This window comes from Belonocnema kinseyi, chromosome 10, assembly GCF_010883055.1.
Source record: "Belonocnema kinseyi isolate 2016_QV_RU_SX_M_011 chromosome 10, B_treatae_v1, whole genome shotgun sequence".
NCBI lineage: Eukaryota > Metazoa > Arthropoda > Insecta > Hymenoptera > Cynipidae > Belonocnema > Belonocnema kinseyi.
The window spans coordinates 66454465-66473881 of record NC_046666.1 but is presented as its reverse complement, the minus strand read 5'-3'; the positions used below and the strand labels follow the sequence as shown (position 1 = coordinate 66473881).

The 19417-nt window shown below is 36.5% G+C and overlaps 1 protein-coding gene across 1 annotated transcript in view; it reads right to left on the bottom strand.

The window, feature by feature from the left end:
* The window catches only part of LOC117182359 (A-kinase anchor protein 200-like), a 58461-nt gene extending 40400 nt beyond the window's left edge, over window positions 1–18061 (bottom strand). The window contains exons 1-2 of the mRNA XM_033375543.1: window positions 17749–18061; window positions 6463–6754 (exon numbers count right to left, since the gene is read on the bottom strand). Of these exons, the coding sequence (XP_033231434.1) occupies window positions 6463–6672 (210 nt within the window). The 5' untranslated portion in view covers window positions 6673–6754; window positions 17749–18061. The remainder of the gene's footprint in view (window positions 1–6462; window positions 6755–17748) is intronic.
* Between the last annotated feature and the right edge of the window lie 1356 nt (window positions 18062–19417).

Genomic DNA, 19417 nt, shown 5'->3' with positions numbered 1-19417 from the left:
AAATCGAGTGCATCTATAGTGTCAAACGTAGGTTACACACTACTCATTGTACAGTATATGCAGAATCAAACTTTCAAAATGGTTAGCTGTCAGAACGGCTGGTTTGCGGTTAACGACAGAGCACAAAACCACACTACTAAAATCTCACATTTCAAGCAGAATGTGGTGGTCCTGGGCCTCATTTTACTAACAGAACCGTTAGAGCTGTCGACAAGTATCGCACAATATACCACTTGAAGCGATCGATTTTCAAGTACTCTCTCATGAAAAGCAAATTTACTCACACTGAAAAAATGTTAGTGAAGGCAGTAAATTTCTTGATAAAAAATATAACTGGAATTTGTGAATATACAAAACAGTATTCCCTTCTTTAACTTTCTTAGATTTTGTTATTGAAATGGTCTTCTTAGTATATATATTACATACTGATATGAAAAACGATGATCAGAGACACTTGTATGAAGTATATTAGAGAATAGTCCAATTTCTAAGAACTGCTAGCAAAATGTTAAATTCTAGAAAAATCTGATTTATTCTTGTTTACAAATTAAAATTGATTGGTTGGCAGTGTTAAGAGCGTGTGTACGCATTTTACTAATGTACTGTTGGCAACAAGAATAATAAAATAAGCATGTATTATTTTCCCAAGCCAAGATTTTCCACTGCACCACTGGCATCTGCATAGTATTATACAAATTCCGAGTTATTGCATTTCTCATCGGAAAATGGCTTTTGAGATAAGAATTCTCGTTGAAATATACATATATATATCTCACGGTCGTGAGACGTGGTTGTGACTGAAATTTTACCGCGATTTCGCTGGGAGCGGGTGCAATTTTCCGGATTAGCACCCGCTCCCGGCGAAATCCTGCGGTTGTCCTTATGACAAAGTTTAAATATATGTGTGTGTGTGTATATATATATACATTCCAGAAATTATTCATTTTAATTAAGCAAAAATTTACTGTGAATGAAATTTCTAGGAATGATCTATAGGCTACTTTTTACAATTGCTATAACGTTATCCTAAAATAGCAAATTTACTTGACTAAGATTTATATTTAGAAAGGAAAAATGATAATGTGTCGATTTGTTTGATGACAAGTAACAGAAGATATTACACAAAGGCACTTTTGAGTACAATGGCGTCTAGGTATTACACACAAACACTAGCTTAGGCTCATTCGAGGACGTAACATTCTGCGCATCGTAAATTCTATACAATGCTATCCTGTGTAACGAACTTTGAGAGGGAAAATTCAAAGAGGAATGCACCTTTCGCTTTTCACTCATCCGTGCCAATAGTCAGTGTCTACTCTTCCTTCAATGAATATTTATTTAGATACAAAAATTGATTTAAGCTGGTTGTAAAAATCCAAATTTTTTCAAACTGAAATAGGCATTCTTCTACGTACCTTTTATGGTATCTTTATGATTCGACGTGTCCATCTATCATTAAAATCCACTATGAATCTTTTTACGGTTCTAGAATTCAATCGATGATTCACTGCGATGGAATTTGCTATGGAGCGAGGTTTTCTATACACCTTCCTACCATTCTTCGACCTTCAAAACTAATTCTAACTCTTCAACATCCCTGTTTTTTTATTATACCATTTTTTGAACCATTGTTACCGTTAACATATTTCACTTGACGGTGACATTTCTTTGGCAGCTGTTTGTTTTCCACTTTAGCTAATATTATTAGCTAAAGTCAGAGTCCTGCATGGACCGAGCAAACTCAGCCCAGCAAGCGGACTGGGTTTTGGACAACCTTTTTGTGAAACAAACCGCTGTAAATTCAAATCCGGCCTGGTCGCACAAAAATAGGCTAAATGTCTATGAACAGAATTACAGCTTCTACAATATTTGTTTACGTGGCCGTGGTCATAAAATAAAATTTAAATTATAATTATGATTTATGGAGGAACGGACTGGACCTTAAGTCCATTAATCTCTTATACAAGCTCCAAGTCGATTGTTATATTACTCACATTTAAAATATCAAAACTCTGATTATAAGAAATCCTTCGTAATAAAAAGGAAAATAAAAAATTTTAGGATTCGCTACCAACCTCCACTCGATTACGGGACGTGATTTTATTGAAATCGATTGAAAAGTACCAGATTTTATTGGCATTTGTATAAATTGCTTTACTTTATAGTATATGCCAGAATCCTAACCAATAACAATTTTCCAGTTTCGAGAGAAAATTGCTGTAATTCCAAGCTAAAGCCAATTTTTATAGTCTATTATCCATTTATAATTTGTGTGTTTTTAGATCATTCATTCTAATTTTATCGCTTATTCTATCATTCCAAAGTGAATAAACGAATAAAGAATATCGGGAATTTGAAGTCAACGCTGTACTGCGCATTTAGAGAAGCATTCAACGTAATTTCGCACACTTGATAAGCCAAGAATATAACTCATTATGCATTTTACGACGGAACTTTAAAGCGTCTAAAAAACGTGTCTCTACTCTTATCATTGCTGAATGTTCCCGAATTCTCAGCGGCTGACAGGCGCCCGTTTGATTGACTTTTAATATATCTCAGAAATTCCACTCGTCAAATCGACTTTTGTCAACAGAGCACTCTTCTCTGTTGACTTGAATTGTAAAGCACATTCCTTCTCGTTAAAAGGCCGCGACAGTGTACATTCCAATCTCGTATCTCAGACTCACATTGAATTCACATGATAACTATGCTCACAGCTCGCGCAAACTTTTATGACAAAACAAACCTCAACCATTGGACGATGATCATAATATAACTCATGAACTATGACCAAATCTTATATCTGAAGAATAAGAAATTACAGTTTAAGATACAATTCTGCGAAATTAAAGACTATAAAAAAGCGAATATTCTAAAATATTTTTGAGTATGTAAACTTGAAAAAGTTTCCAGTGCCGAATTAGCCAAAGTCAAAGTCGTGAGAAGCCAAAAGATCCGACCGCATCCGGCATTTAACATGGAATTTGAGTCGACCTCGTCACGCGAAGCTCTCAAAAGGCTGGACAAGGATAACTGAAAAATGCCAGTTTTATTCAAAGCGGTCTCTTCGTGCGGATAATCAGAGACTCACTCCAGATTTAATTTTCAGAGTGTCTGCATTGTACCACTTCTTTCACCCGTTTCGAAACTCGCGCCGATAGACGGGAAACAATGAGACGAGGCAATAATTCCCAGCTCACACTCAGGACTCAGGAAATTTCGTTTCCAGCTCTGCTTTTCTCTTTTGAAAGCCAGATTTTATTTCAAAAATTCACAACGTGAATTGTTCCACAGTGCAGGTAAAATGGAATCTACAATCAATGGTCTCGATATATGAAATTAAATGAGAATTGTAATATGGTATGGTTTTAATATCCGGCTCGAAGGACCATTAACGATTGGATTACATACACATTAAATATATTTCATAAAATAAAGCGATAACATGTGTACCAGTCTAGTTATTAAGTTTTAATCCTCAAGATAAATGAGCTCGATAGTAGAAATAATTAAGAAGGATATGTGTGGGTAATAGTTTTAATTAGCGAGAGCAAAATGATAACACATGCTAATAATCGGAGTAATGAGACGAATGTCAGTTGAAACTGCGTACAAGCGTTCTTATAAAATGTGAATCATCACCGAAATGTATATTACAATGATTTTTGCGCGCTATCCGTATCTGCTCACCCAGATTTTTAGCATTTATTATCACCAGGTCTCTCGGAAAACAATCAATTATAAGAAGAGAAAATTATGTTACTGAAATACAACTTGCACCTGATTCGTTGAACGTTACGTGCAATTAATTCAACGTAATTTATCTCACACTGGTTCTCCACTCTATAAGAAATTTGCTACTTAATTGTTATGAAATTCTTTTCGACTTCTGATATTGGAAAAAAATGTTGTAAAAGAAAAACTACTTCCTTTCTTCGAGTGCACAGAATGATGAACAGTTTTTTTTAAACATTTAATGCTGTGACTGATATTTTCTAATAACGTTTGTATCTTCTATTGGTTTCCACTGAATAAACTGAGAGTATGCAAAAGTAAATCATACAGCGTAGCAAAGTGCACCGTGCATTGCCTTTCGAAACTTTGACCCTGGACGAAGGACGACCTACCTACTAATATGCCTCACAGTTAAGGTCATCGTAACAACCTTGAGCCATACCGCACCCGTGACGTCAGAACATCATCTTTCCCACATTTGCGGTTTTCACTTTCCTGTCGAAATATTAATTTTCTAACTTGTAATATTATGCGAAAAATCCTAACTTTATTCTTCAAACGGCAAAAATACAAAACCGCAGACTCCATTTTTAACACTATTCTTCCACTGAAAAACATGTTACGACTTTTTCTTGTTTTATCACCTCACTATGTCTAGGCAAGACGTAGCTTACTCATTTTCTCACGATTGTGGTTTCTATATATTTACATGTAACAAAATCGTGGCTACGAATTATTTACGAAGCCACAACTTTTATGTTCAGTATGACGACATAAAATTGGTTTGCGATTTCTTCAAATTATAGACGACAAAACACTATTAGAAAAAATCAGCAATGAGTCGTTTCTTTTTAAGAATATGGTGAGGAGGAAATACTGACTGATAAGAGGGACCGAAATTTGGTTGGCTCATGCCGAGAGAGAATGGATAAAGAATGTATGAGAATGAGATTCTGAAGCGGAAAAATATACAGAGGCCGCCGATATTGAGGAAGCAAAAGATGTATGGTAAAAAATGGTTTATAATAGTAATAGTAATTTTACTTTTAGAAAATCTCACAACGGGATACATGGCTTAATGGTATAATAATATAAGCTCAAAGTACAACAGAATACAATTCCGTTATTTTCTACCTCGATTCGCGAGGACGTAAATCACTGCAAGTTGGAAAACAGCGGAAAAATTTTCCTCTGAGAAGGATCAGTGTACTGAGGCAGGTGTCGTAAAACGCAAACGAGCTGCTAGTTTTTAAAACAGTAGTGAACGAGGAAAAAGGCAGCTGCGTGGAACTTTTATGACATCCCCGGGATGTCCAAGAGCATTGTAAAAAGAAGAAAGTAAATAGCGAGAGGTGGTAAATAAGGGATAAAGAAAAGCGGAAATATAAACGAAGGGAGTTCTTAAAAAAAAAAAACACAAATATAAAATATTTTCGCTTTTTTCTGCGGTTTATAATTTCTTTGGAAATGAAACAATATTTTTATAGTTGGAATTTGAAAATCACTTAAACAAAAATTGCATTCGCTTCAGAACTGCATGCAAATGAAATTGGATTTTTAAATTTAGAGAAAATTCTCTTTCCTCCATTCCTCTAAACACATCTACCTTGAGTTGATAATTGAATTCTGTGGATTTAAAAACTAGTGATTTAATTAAAGTGTATTCTTGTCAAACGGAAATGAAAGGAAAAGCAGAGAGGCGACTCTCGCGTGTCGCAGTATCTGGTGCGTGACAGTTACCAGGATTACTCAATCGAGGAAATATCCAGTTTCAGCGCGGATAATGACACGATCCTGTTTAAGCGATTTACAACCATGCTCATCTTTCTCTAATTTTCAACCAATACTTCAGAAAATATTGCACCACTAACCGCACTCTACAGATTTCAGTCTTCGACAAAATAATGAATTCTCTAAGGACTCAAGTTTCCAGCAACTTTACGTATCAAACTGAATTTTAACGAGTCCACTGAATTTTAACCGATTCAGATGGAGAGGATGTGCTTTATAAGAAAAAAGAATGAAACCCCCATTCCTATACGTTCAGTTCTTAGGTAAAACTACTTTCCAATTCAGCATTTGAATTTTAAATATATACCTCGTTTTCTTAAAAAGCTGTCGCGCTTGCGGGAAACTCAAGACGAATTTCGCAAGTTCGCACAATGTTAAGGAAATTTCTCTTCATTCTTTTCACTGCCGAGAGTTGGCCAGGGAGTAAATATGTAAAAGTTTCTGGTTTAAAAGACAAACTCTACATTTGGTGATCAGCCAAAGGCACGATATCTCCTGGGCTCTTTAGAATCGATCAGTCTTCAAAGTGAACGAACGTTGCCTAGGTCAGGCCCGGAATAGTGCAAACGTGGCTTTTGTTACGCTTCTGCGCATGTAATATATACCTGTCTGTCCTTAAAATCTCGAGTCATTTTATTTACGATGCCAAATCGAAACAAATACGACGGACTGGAAACTTACATGCCTTGCATTTCTACATTTCTTCTGTTTGCCTATATAAACTGTTCTTTTTTTTCAAACAATTAGAACTCAAAGTAGTTTTTAATCGAAGGGTTAAAAAGGTTTCTCATGCGAGAATCAACGATAAAGATACTAACGTGACCTATGTATTTTTCTCATCCCTTGTAAATTCTTACATTGAAATCTAATATGATTTAATTTTCCTCCACAAAGCGTCAAAATTACAGGCTTACAATCAGAAAATCAATAACTGACCTTCTCAGTGGCCTCATCCTTCTTCTCCTCAACAGTTTCCGTGTGTGGAGTTATGCCATTGGTAGTGGGTTTTGTGTCCGTTTCCTCGATCCTTTCTAGTTTTCCATCGCCAGGTGCCGCAGCATCTCCTACGCCTCCTTCAGCGGGTAAACCTTCCTTTTTCGGCGTTGTTGTTATGTCCACGGACCTTTTGCTCTGTCGCGCTCCCATTTTTCCACCTAGGAAACTATCTTCTGTGTGTCGTAATTCACTTTTCCGTCCTGATCTTTTCTTCAAAAGATCCTGCTCTCAACTGCAAAATAAAAATACCAATTAGACCACTATTTTCAAATACACAGTTTAAATTAGAAGAAGAAAGTCAACGAAAATCGTCTAGAGAAAGCTTTTGTCTTTTTATCTAAAAAGTTGTCAAGCCCATTACTTTTATCGCGCAACGTAATTCGACCTTCTCATATAACTACCGGCAGATCTCTATAAAAATCGCACTTTATGTCCTACAAACGACTGTGATTAACGCAACATATAATCACTTTTCCCAAGCGTCACAAAGCCCAGAGTGTGCTTGTGGGTGATATCTTTCCCTTAGTATGCATTCAAACAATTACGTCCTGTGTGTTCCAAAACCCTGCGACGCTTGAGTCTAATAACATTGTTTTGCCAACAAACCAAACACACGTCCTGTTCCATACTTTTCCGAAAAATGCATGTTCATTGTCCATTATCTTTCTGACTTTTGTCTAAAAAGACACTGTCTCAAATTGTCTAGAATATGCAAAAGAAAATCGGATTATTTGTACTTGAATGACAGTCCTTGTTATCTTAAATTTAATTTTAAAACCCAAAGCGTGTGAAAAAGAAAAAAATCCCTGAACAGCTGTATTCTCGTATCAGCGATACCGTTAATTGCTAACGAAGTAAGGTTCATTACAAGGCCTATAGAGATTTTTTCCGAAGGTTTGATGTAGTTTTGTACCAAGCAAATCGCGCTAACGTCGTTAAAAACGCGTAATTAAGGACTTTAGCAACGGTACAGTGACATGAGAAACTTCTCGTGATTTACTACTAGCATTGTGTTCAAAACTGGAAAAGTCCACAAGCACTAACAACAATACGCATAATGTGTGTTACACCTACTTAAATACCACGCGACAAGGCACACGCTACACTGACTTTGTAACAGCTGACGGACGTCAGTGTTGTCACCTCAGATTCGGATCTTAAGGCAAATATTAGGTTCTAAACGAGCTTAAAGCGAGCTGAAGCCTTTTATTCCAAAAAAAAACGTCACTTTTGAAATAAAACTCTTTTTGCTATCAGATCAATACAATCCAGTGGGTAGTTGATTATTAAGTACCAATTAAAACAGTAAGAATTGACACGTTCTACTTTCTTGTGTATAAATTTATAGAGGCGTCTGAGCTGAATGAAAGCGATTTTATGACTAATGCAAAGAACTTACAATTCGGTGATTCGCGTAGGCTGTTCTCTGTATTACAACTCATGGAACGCATGTATCATCTGTCTCTTTCTTTTCCTCTGTTGGACTCTATCTTTGAAGCTTTGAAGACTTGTAGAACAAGCACTTCAACAACGACTTATCAAATCAAGATGGTAAATGATTTTCTTTTTAAATGACATTAATGCCATGGAAGATCATTAGAAGAGAACATATATGCATGGTTCGGGAACGGGGGCTACGATCGTAGATCCGTTATCTCGGATTCAACACGAACGGGGAAAGATTCACGACGGTGATTGAATCGATCCGATTACTAGGAAAGGAGAATCCGATATGAACTTTTTGTGAATCAGCGTATGAGGAAAAGAGACAACGAACAATTGCGCAGAAAGGAAAGTTTATGAGCGGACCGCATCGTCTTGGACTCTTCGTGTAGTAGGTTTACTTCTAGACTGCGATAAAGCTACTACCTTCTTCGTTCGATTCGACCACCGACTCTGTATATAGTGACAGATACTAGCAATGAATAGTCGCATTTGTCTATAGGTAGTCTATTCACCGAGCATTGCACTTTCCTTTCTTCGAGGCTGTGCAACCTCGTCCTACGATCTTATCTAGGATGCTCAACCTGAGTAATCAGGAAGGAATTTTAATTTAAAGCTATTTCATGGAGAAAAAACTCGCGCTAACGTAAAATCTTTGTTAGTAGAAATGCTCTTAAGAGAAGGGAGCCGTAAAAGCTTTTACAGGGGTAATATTTTGAGTTAAAGAATTTAAAGGCATATTAAGAGCCAAGCTTCCAGTTTTAGGAATGATATTTGTCCCCAGTGCCAATGCCACTCCCCTCTTAGCGTTTGACCTCGTCCGAACTCGCCTAATAAATTGGACTTGGTTATACACAGAAGGCCGAGCCCTATTGTCACCCAAACCGAGAAAATTAGACCGAACCCGCCTTTCCTTCCTTTTTATGTTCTTTTCGACCGACCTACTACCATTCACAAATATTTATGTCAAACCTTCGTCCTCCATTCCGAGGATTCCAACTCGTGAAATTCGTTGTCAAAACACTTTACCTGCGGTTTTCCTCTACTTTTTTAAGAAACACAAAAATAAGGTAAGAAATGCTGAACAGTATTAATCAGCCTTTTAGTAGCGATAAGAAGTATTCAAAAATCGGCAGAGACAAATGAGATTACCCTAATCACTTGATTCATTATTTAACAACGACTTCTTAAAACTTCAGTATCGATAGTAGATACGGAAGCATTCCGAAAACAATACTTATTTCTATATCTCCAGTCTTGCAAATGCAGGCATAAAACAGTCTAAATTATTAGTAAATGCTATTATATACACCACACAAAACTTACACTGAAACATTGTGGTTGAAGTTCTGAAGGTTCAAATGAACGAAATTTTTGCAAATCAGGAAAAGTGCTCAAATGTTTGTTAATTTATATTGGAAATAATTTGCTATTGAAAAATAATTATAATGCGTAATTTAAAATGCAGTTGGAACAATATTTATGGGTAAAATGGAAATGATGGAAAATATTTCGTTCATTTGAACGTTCAGAACTTCAGGTACATTACTGAAACGTGATAATATGTCAAGAGTATAAATAGTTACAATCGTTGCATCTTAAGTAAAATTAGCAATTTTAATTACACAAAAAATATATTGAAATTCATTCCAAAAACAAAAAAGAACTCATTAGTGAACCCGTTGAATTCGTTTCTCAACTTTTTATACTGTCGTATCTCTAGCTCGAGCACCTGCGATGCCTTGACTATAACTGGCACACGTATTTCCGGTACGAATGAGAAGGTCAAGCAGTACATTGTAGTCAGAACGTTTATATTTAGTATGAGGCATATCGCACTGGACGACACTGCGCTGCATCCTGAGATATAGAAATAGAAAACTCCGTTTCGAGAATTCAATATCACAAATGAAGAGGAGTAAATGAAAACAAAGAGACAAACAGCAAATACATGAATGCAATTACGTAAAGCAGATCGTCCAGACTATTGTCTTTGGTAAAAATTTAACCCCACATGGTTCATTTTTTAACCCATTCGACGACAGGTACGTGAAAAACAGATTAGTGAGAAGAGTAGTACAATAAAACTACCACATTACGAAACAATAGGCTCATTAAATAACCCACAATACCTACTTCTGCACCTAATTGCACTTTCACGAAAAATCATGGCAATATCTTGAGATCAAGTGCCATGAGCTTCGATATTTGAATTAGGTAACTTGATTAAATATCATTGTTAAACACCTCCTACTATACAGTTTCACCTAGAGTTTCATGAAATATTCTTGCGTGTTATAAGAAATATCAAGCGTTACGAAATAAAACGCAAACGTGAAAAGGAAAATCGAGAGATTCGTGATTAATACGATATACAGTTACACCCAGTATTGCCTGCAATCTAGAATAAATCTAGATCGACAGACTCGACAACTGTTCGCGAATAATTATCACTAACGTTGAATATATAAATAGATCGCATGTCGGCAATTTTTTTCTATAAATCTGATAAATAGATTAATAAACGCATTCAGGGGTCACTGCCGTCTGAGCTCGTTAAGCTAGACGTTAACGGCTTTCGATTCGACCAGACCATTTCAAATGTGGGAACTTTATTTCATCGATAAGACTAGCACGAGCGATACTCTGACGTTCACGAGAAGGGGGCAATAATTGTTCGAAATTCTTGAGAACTTGCTGGCGAAGACAAACAGGGAATCTTTTCCTTCTTGCCGAAAATACCATGCATGTAGGAAACTTGTTTCCTTCGATATCGGGATAATGAACTAACATATCAATACTAAATGTATAACTCGTGTCATTGATATCCACGCTACAATACTTTTTATCACAAATGTTATAAAATTAGGCTTATGGATATCTATTTCCCACAACTTTAAATCGAATAAAATCAAACGTGATACTCAATTGCATTCATTTAGCGCAAACCGTTAAATCAAGAACACACGTATAACGTTTACATTCCATCGACGTGCAAGATGCGTGACAAAATGTGTCGATAACTTTCCTGTAAACTTGTCATAGATTCCTGCAATGTGACAGCGATTAATAAAAGTAAGCATAAACGAACCGTTGACGGTAATCGTTAGCAGAAGTGTTTACATGCTTTCAGCGTTAATCAGTAGCCATTGAGATATATATGTCGTGTGAAAAAAGCAGATATGATTTTTAATCAATATTTACTTCATGTGCTGAGAGAAATGTAGGTACGTAAGTCGACAAATAATATTGAAACTTTTCGATAAGGCAATCCAATGCCTGATATTACTCTAATCCGGTGTAGTTTCATCGTCAAATTACGGGCGGCCACTTGATTTAGAACCTTCATTAGAATTCATACTCAAATTTCTCTTGCCATGAAATCGATTACCGTAATTTTAAGTTCCAGCTCGAGTTAATTTGGTAGTATAGAGTGGATTCACAACCTTTCGATCAGTGGGCTTGCAAAGACTTCCGCAAAGTGCGGTAAATTTGGGTTCCTCGTACAAGCATCTACGCATGAAGACGTATTATACTTGAAAATGATAATTACGAGAATGACGAGCAGCAGCCCGTATCAAATATGTCCCGCATGCTTCGGTAAAAACGCACGTGCATGTTTGGGTCTCTGGTGGAAAACAGTGATAATTCTACGCATGCATGGTGGATTCCTACCTTCCAAGGATAAAAAAACCGTGCAAAACACACACACACTCTCAACACCATGCCGCTTCGTATATTATTGTTCCTCCGCAGGGATTTCCCACTACGCTTAATCATACGTGATAGGCCGATAGGGTAATGCCACTTTTTGAATTTGTAACTGTCCATACAGAAAAAATTCGAAAGTAAGTTTTGTGTATTGTTTTAAGAAAGGGAAATAATTTTGAGATTGGGCAGACCGGAAACGAGATGTTTACTCGATGAGGCACTTGAGAAAAGTGGAAGACAGAAGCACACATGTGAAGGGATCAATATTTGGAATAATAATTAGGGACGGCTTTTTGTGACTGAAAGGAAGTTACTGTTAAGTAGATAAACAATTGAGAAATGCAAAACAAACGAATTTTATAATTACGTAGTTAGGACAACCTCCATCATGATGAATTTTTGAAGAGTAAGAGTAAAAGTGAAAGGAATAATGTAGTAAGGCAATGTTTGCAAGCTAAGATTGTAAGAGCATTGCATTGCGCAGACGTAGGAGAATAAGACAGTGGGAGACCGATGAAGACAAAAGATGCGGTAGAGTTAATGACCTGTTATCTCTGGATTGTAATAAGAATCATTATTCAAACTATTTGAGTTACTAAGGAAAACCCAACTAAATGCCATTATTAAATGAGGACAAAACAAACCAATTTTCCATATAAAAATATCTGGCCTATTTTTGTTAATAAAGGTTACAAGATCGCAATCGTTTACGTTCTCTTTTCTAGGGCATAAATTATAAAGTATCGAGCCTGACTCTGGGACGAGACAGTAGTGGAATAATAAAAGCATTTTTCCAAGAATAGATTATGTTTTTTTCATGAAATCAGGACAAAGTAACCAGAATTCAGATTTAACGCACCTTTTAAGTTTTAAAATGCAAACGTAGAGGCTAAAAACATAAAATAATTAAGCGCGATAAAGAATACATAAATGATGTATAAACTTAAAATTGAGAAGCTGTATTTCTGCATCTTAATAACATCGGCCGCCTTGGAAAGGCGCCTAAAGCATCTCGAAGGTCATTAAATCGCAGCTGTTCCGATGATTTTCATTTTCTGATATTTTTCAACTATTTTATTTTTTTTATTCTTGAATGATATTAATTTGGAAGTCTACATTGCATACCACGGAGACTGGGGGGATTGTGCTAACTAAAAAGGTAGTGTACTTGGTCAAAATTTGTCAAGATGAACTGTGGACTCCGATGATATAGTTTCTCACAGAAATAATCATGACCAGAATTGTTAAATAAGGTATAAACAGCATGCTGGTGAAAGATAGACTTATTGGTCTGAAATGGCGGAAGTGATAGAACCTTCGCGATACACATTCCCACTAGCAGGCAACATTCACCGCAATTTATGGGTTGAAATTTATCCAGAGGAAAAATATACTTGTTAAATCCTCGATTACCGGGAATTGAAACACCGAGCTACGGTACCTAGACATTGGACGTAATTTCACGTCGAGTCGTAAGTTCTTTGCGGGCAGCTAGTTAGTTGCTTATTACTGAATCGTGTCGTGGATCAGGGTGATCGGCTATGTTTCTCAGCAAGTTAAATCCGTAGAAGTGACTGACGGTGCGAAGTCGACGCGCAGTGTTCGACCAAGCCTGAAACAGTTTCTCGGCCGTTCTCCATCGTCCGCGTATAACATTGTGCAGCACTTGAGACAATCGCTTCCATGGAAGCTTTGGCTGCGTTTTACACACAAGCAGGTAGAAGGCTTGCTGTGCAAAAATCGGCACAAAGAGAGCTGACTTCGACGGGTGCTACGAAACGCAAAGTCAGAGAGAAAGAAGGGTAAAACTCTTGATTTAACTGTAAAAGAGAGTCCAGACTCTCATAATGGATAAAGGGACTGTTTTCTACCCCAGGCTTCGTTTACGAGAAACCCCGTTGGGGAAGAACAAAATCAACGCCCTGCGACGTCTCGAGGGCTCACCACAAATAAACCAGCCTTGCTCCGATCTCCGAGTAACATGAAAACATTTTTCCGAGTTTCACTTGTTTTTTGCAAAGGATATTTATTAAGTGTCTCAGAAACGAGCCCAGCACTATTAAAAGCTTATAGAAAAAATAGCAACAAAGACTGAAAGTAATGAAAGCAGAAGCTACCAGGATGATTACACAAGATTTCAAAATGCATACGCTTGAGTTCTGAACCTTCAAATGAAATAATTTTTTACCGATGACTTTGTAAACCATAAAAATAGCTAAAATGTTTGCTAATTTTAAAATTAATAAATAAAATTTGATTGGTCCTAATTCTATACTTTTAACAAAGGTTGTCCGTAGCAACTTAAGCCAAAAACTACATCTGAATTAAAAAATTTATTTTATGTAATTCAATTACAAAACAAACTTTTAATGCATATTTTTATTTATAGCGGGATCAATATTTCTAGATATAATAAATTGTGTTTTCACTTTTTTACGATCGGGAAAATTGAACACGGACTTCAACCCATGCTGTTATATTCTACTATTCAGGGAGACGAAGAAATAAGGTTAAAAGTTGTGAAAAAGACTGTAAAAAAATGTAGCTAACAAGCCGGTAAAATTGAAATTTTACGCGCTTGGAAGAACATTTTGTAAGGGTCATGCGTGGCTGGGTAGTTGAATGTTAGAAACAAAATTGAATACATATAATAATTTTTTTTCAATTTCGAAAAAGAAAACTTCAGTAAGTGTTTTATGAAGTATGCTTTGCAACATCAAATTTTGATGTTTAATTACGTCAAACTCCATTTTTGGGAATTAAAAAATTAAAATACTTAAGCATTAGTGTCCTTATTATATGGGTATGATATAATCAATAGCTGCTCACTCCATTATTAAGGATGATATTACAATGAAAAAATGTTAAAAATAACCCTAGCAGAAGCCACCATGTCCCCACGATAACCCACTATAGAAATAAGTCAAATATGAAACATGTTATGATTTTAATAACTCCACCCAAAAAATTTAAAAAGCTTAAATTCACAAATTGTCTGATAATTTTAAAACCCTGTCCAAGCAAATAATTACTATAATATTTACTTATTTCTCTTCTGATGTAACTGAAGTTCTAAACGATAAAATGAACCAGATTTATTCTCACAATTTATTATATCTAGAAATATTGATCCCACTATAAATAAAAATATGCATTAAAAGTTTGTTTTGTAATTGAATTACATAAAATAATTTTTTTAATTCAGATGTAGTTTTTGGCTTAAGCTGCTACGGACAACCCTTGTTAAAAGTATAGAATTAGGACCAACCAAATTTTATTTATTAATTTGAAAATTATACAATATTTTCTTGTTAAATGTTCCACTTTAGAGATAAAAATATTGGACCCTAACACAAACTTCAAATTTCTTTCGGTTTCCTAGTCTAATCGATATCCTGGCTCCTCAATGTTTGAAAAGCAGAAAATCGTTTTCTTTTGGAAAGATCAGAGAAAAATATTTCCAGGGTTTGTCACGTGGATCATACGGATTAACATAATACCTGACACGTATTTCTTTGAAAAGCTATATAATATTCTATGGATGGCGTGGCTGGTACGTTCTCGGAATGCCCTTCCGGGATTTGGGGATTCTTTGAAAGATACTTAAATTTTTCCGATCTCTTCTGGAATCAAGTTCAACATTGCCTGACGTTTTCTAAGCGTTGCACTTTAATTTTTAAGTACTATTTCATATCTCTTTTCTCTATTATTATTGCTCTATATCTCTCTGACGCTATTACAAATTCCTTGAAAAATACAATGACTTTCTAAAATAAAGTTGCTGTTGAACATGTAAAGTAGTAAACAACAGAACTTTGGACTTGTCCCAATATTTAGAAATTAAATTGCATAAACACCTTTAACACAGGAAATTTCCTCCATGAAAATTTGGACTCGCTTGCTTGTGACATCGGATTTTTCGAAATACGTAGAATAAAATCTAATTGTACATCAAGACGACAGAATGTATATTCGGATTTTCTTCTTTTTCGAAAAATACAATATTCCAAGCGTGTCTAAATTTGTAATGAAAAATTCGAATAAGACTACACATCTCTTTTTTAGAATATTGCAGTCATTTTAGGTCTAAAACAAATAAATAAAATAGTAGGAGTCATTCACCAACACGTGAAGATTGTTCAGAAAAATGCTGGTGCAGCTGATTCGGTTACGTGACTATCATACAAAATTTTGCAACATTTTCTAATTCAAACGAAGCGTCGTCAATCAAAAAGCAAACTTACTGTGCAAGCACTTTTGAGTGAAATTTAATCTTTTTCCTCTCAGTTAAAAGTACCAATAGCATTTTTTGCACAAATAGAAACAAAGCCAATATTTTTTCAGTGTTTTCAATAATTAGCTTGTTCAAAAATCTCGAAGAAATATTGTGCATAAAGGTGCAGATTCCATGAAAATACATTGTATGTACACTTTTCCCCTAAAATTAACATATTTCAAGAAAAACTAAAAAACCTAATTTTTCGATTTCTCTTTAGAAATTTTCTTAAAATATTAATTTCTGGAAAAGGTGCATGGCAGGAGTGAGGTAACGAGCGTGTGGGTCAAAACCCCCCAAATTTTTTTGGAAAACTTATCGCAAGTTTTTTAATTTTGCCTAAAAAATGCATTTACTCGTTTTTTTTTTTTAAATATTAAAGTTAAAAAATGATACATATAAAAAAAAATGTCACGATGACATTGATACATTTTTGTACAACAATTTGATCTAAAATCAATTCTTATTTATGGTTTTTTAAGCGAGTTTTTTTTAACATAAACTGTTAATGACTATATCTTTATCAACCGGCGACAAAAATACTTCTGAGAAAGTTAACTGGGGATGCAAAAGGAATTCCTAAGTGAAATATATGAAATCAATATCACTGGGTGACATTTGCAGTGTATACCCTAATTTTGTCAACATTGAACCCATCCTAGCACAGATGATTCTTTTTACCCTGATAATCTTCCGAGATTTTGACTTTAAAAATGCTAAATTTTAAGCAGTTGCTCCAATCGCAGTCAATATTAATCTTCATACTGCAATTTCTATCAAAATGAATTTCACTGAATATGTTTCACTTATTCATACACACAAGGGTTTCACTTCACCTCTTCGAAAACTTGGCCCAGTCTTAAGAACTGAGATCACTTCACTGTGCACTGAACTTCATGGAGTACTCGCAAGAAATAAACCCATAAAAAGGAGTGGTCCGTGAAGCATCCTGGAAGTTTCGAGAAGGGTGAAGAAATGTTGTCCGAAGCCTTTCGTATTGTAATCGTTAATTAAGATCAAGAGCCCGGGAAGGTCTTGAGGGTTACGTAGGTAACGTAGGTTCCGAGGGCAAACGGGTAGATGTTGCTGGGAAGAATGGAAATGGATGCAGAACGAGATGGCGTAACCGCCCGCTACCGGGCTCGTCCCAATAATTCTCAGAATTTTTTCGCGATACACGAAATTACTGAAACCGGTTTGTATGAGAAAAAAAACCGTCTGGAGAAAAAGAAATCTGAGAAACGTTTTCGAACGAAAGAATGCCATACGTCGAAACTCGAAATCGATCAGTTTGCCGAATGCCGGTCGAAATTTTCGGGTCTCGCGTGCGCCTGCCGCTATCGATTGCACGTATGCCCATTTTCAAAATGGCGAGGGTACAAACCCTATACTATCCCAAGATCGTACGCGTGGTTCGACAACCGGCGTCGAACACCTGGAATAACCAAAAAATAAAATACGCAGTTTAGGTAGTAATCCACAACCCCCCCACCCCATAATCACTGAATGTTAGGTTCTATTATATAAAATCAATAGTGAATTACGCACTTATTCCATGGAGTATACACTCAGGTATAAAATGTAGATACGTCAAAAATCACTAAGCAAAATGTAAAAGAAAAAAATAACCACTTTTCGAGTTTTCGGAGCAAGGTAATTTTTAGCGGGAAAGTTTTGAAATGCGCGTCTGAGTGCTAGTAAAGCCCACGCGTACGCGAAGTAGTGCGTATTCGATGAAATGCAGACTCACGCGGAGATGCGAAAAAAAGAACCTAGCCGCGTAGTGGTGTACTCACCTCACTCGAGAGCGTCGTAAAAGGCACTGTGTGTTCCTTAATTCCCTGTCACAAATGCAACGAAGCACTAGTAAAATATTACGCAGAACTGGTTAAAAAAAAGTGTTGAATATGAACACACAGTAGAAAACCGTAGAATGTAGGCTATGAATTACAAAACTATGGGGGTTGTAAGCTTTTTAGCGCAGGGCATTCGCGAACTCATACAACATCCACCTGGCTTGGTAACGCGCGACCGACTGGCGAAGCGAGCGCGACGCGCGGAGGGGCAGTGGTGGCGTCCGTCGGTCGGACCGTATATCTGTCCCGTCCGGCTTTCGTCTGTCCGTTCGTTCTTCTTCTTTCTGTCCTTTCTGTCACCAGAGCATTGCACGCCCGCACCCTTTCTCTCGCTCTCGTTAATCACTCCTGCAGTTTTCTCCTCTTTCTTTCTCGTACTTTCTTTCTCTCTTACTTTCTTTCGCTCCTACTTTCTATCTTTCGCTCTCTCTCTCACTCTCTCTCAACTCACCACGTTGCCGATCCAAGTTAACTTTACTCCAAAAACTTGAAAGAACGAACCTTCACGAGAACTGTAGTCCTTTAATTTTCTTGTCAGAAGACTACTAAATTGTCACACAAGACCGAACTTTTGGAAAAACTTGGTTAATTTTGAAGACACGACACTTCCCTTTCACCGTGAGCGCGATTCAACGCACGATATGCACTCTAGAACGGCTGAGGAAGGAATGAGCATGAGCTCCGGGAAGCGCAGCCAACAGGAGCGCAATGGCCGAGCCCGGCACCCCGGGGTTTTTCGGGTGGCAACCCTGCCTGAGCGACCTCGCCACCGAGGTGGTGTGAGGCACTACTTGAGGGATTCAGGGCGGGGCCCTTTCTTCAACAGAGTACTTTCCTTGGGTTTCTAGGAATGTTCAAAAACCTCTTTTTTTGCGCCGCTGCGACTCCTGGAGAAAGTATTTTATGAAGGGCTCCCAATGATCACAATTCTAGATTATATGTGTTCATATCCTAATCTACCACTCCTACATAGAGATAAATTACAGGGAAGGTCATTGTTACCAATTTATGACAGCTACGTCACTAAAAATGAAATTTTTGAACAGAGATGAGAACCTATAACGAGGAATCTCCAACAAGGGGAACGAATGATATATGATGCCCAATTATTCAAATTGACTTCTTAATATGCTGGTATTTGTGCTCGAGTTCTGAACATCAGAATATTTAAGTTCAAGGTTTTGTATTAGGAGGCCCAAAGTTTTCTAAAATAGAGGCCTCTTTCATGAAGATAAGATGTCCTTTAAGTGCGTGGTAACGAAAAATTAATATTTTGGTAATTATTTTTTAATGTGTGGGAGCGTCCACTAATTACGCAAGGTTTTTTTTGGGACGGATACGGAAAATTTTAAGAATGCTTACTTAGCGGCGGGTAGGGGCAGGGGGGAGGGGTGTCCGAAGCGCTTTTTACATGATTTTCCTTCATCTAAATACATTTTTTTAATATGTTAAATGAATCCTATTTTGGTTGTTGAAATTATTGTTGTTGTACATCTTTCATGCAATTGATTTTTTAAATCAGAAAAATGCGTTGAAATCTCAACTATTACAAAATCCGTGGATACAGTTTGAAATCGTTTGAAATCTCTCAAAATTCTTTTCAATACCG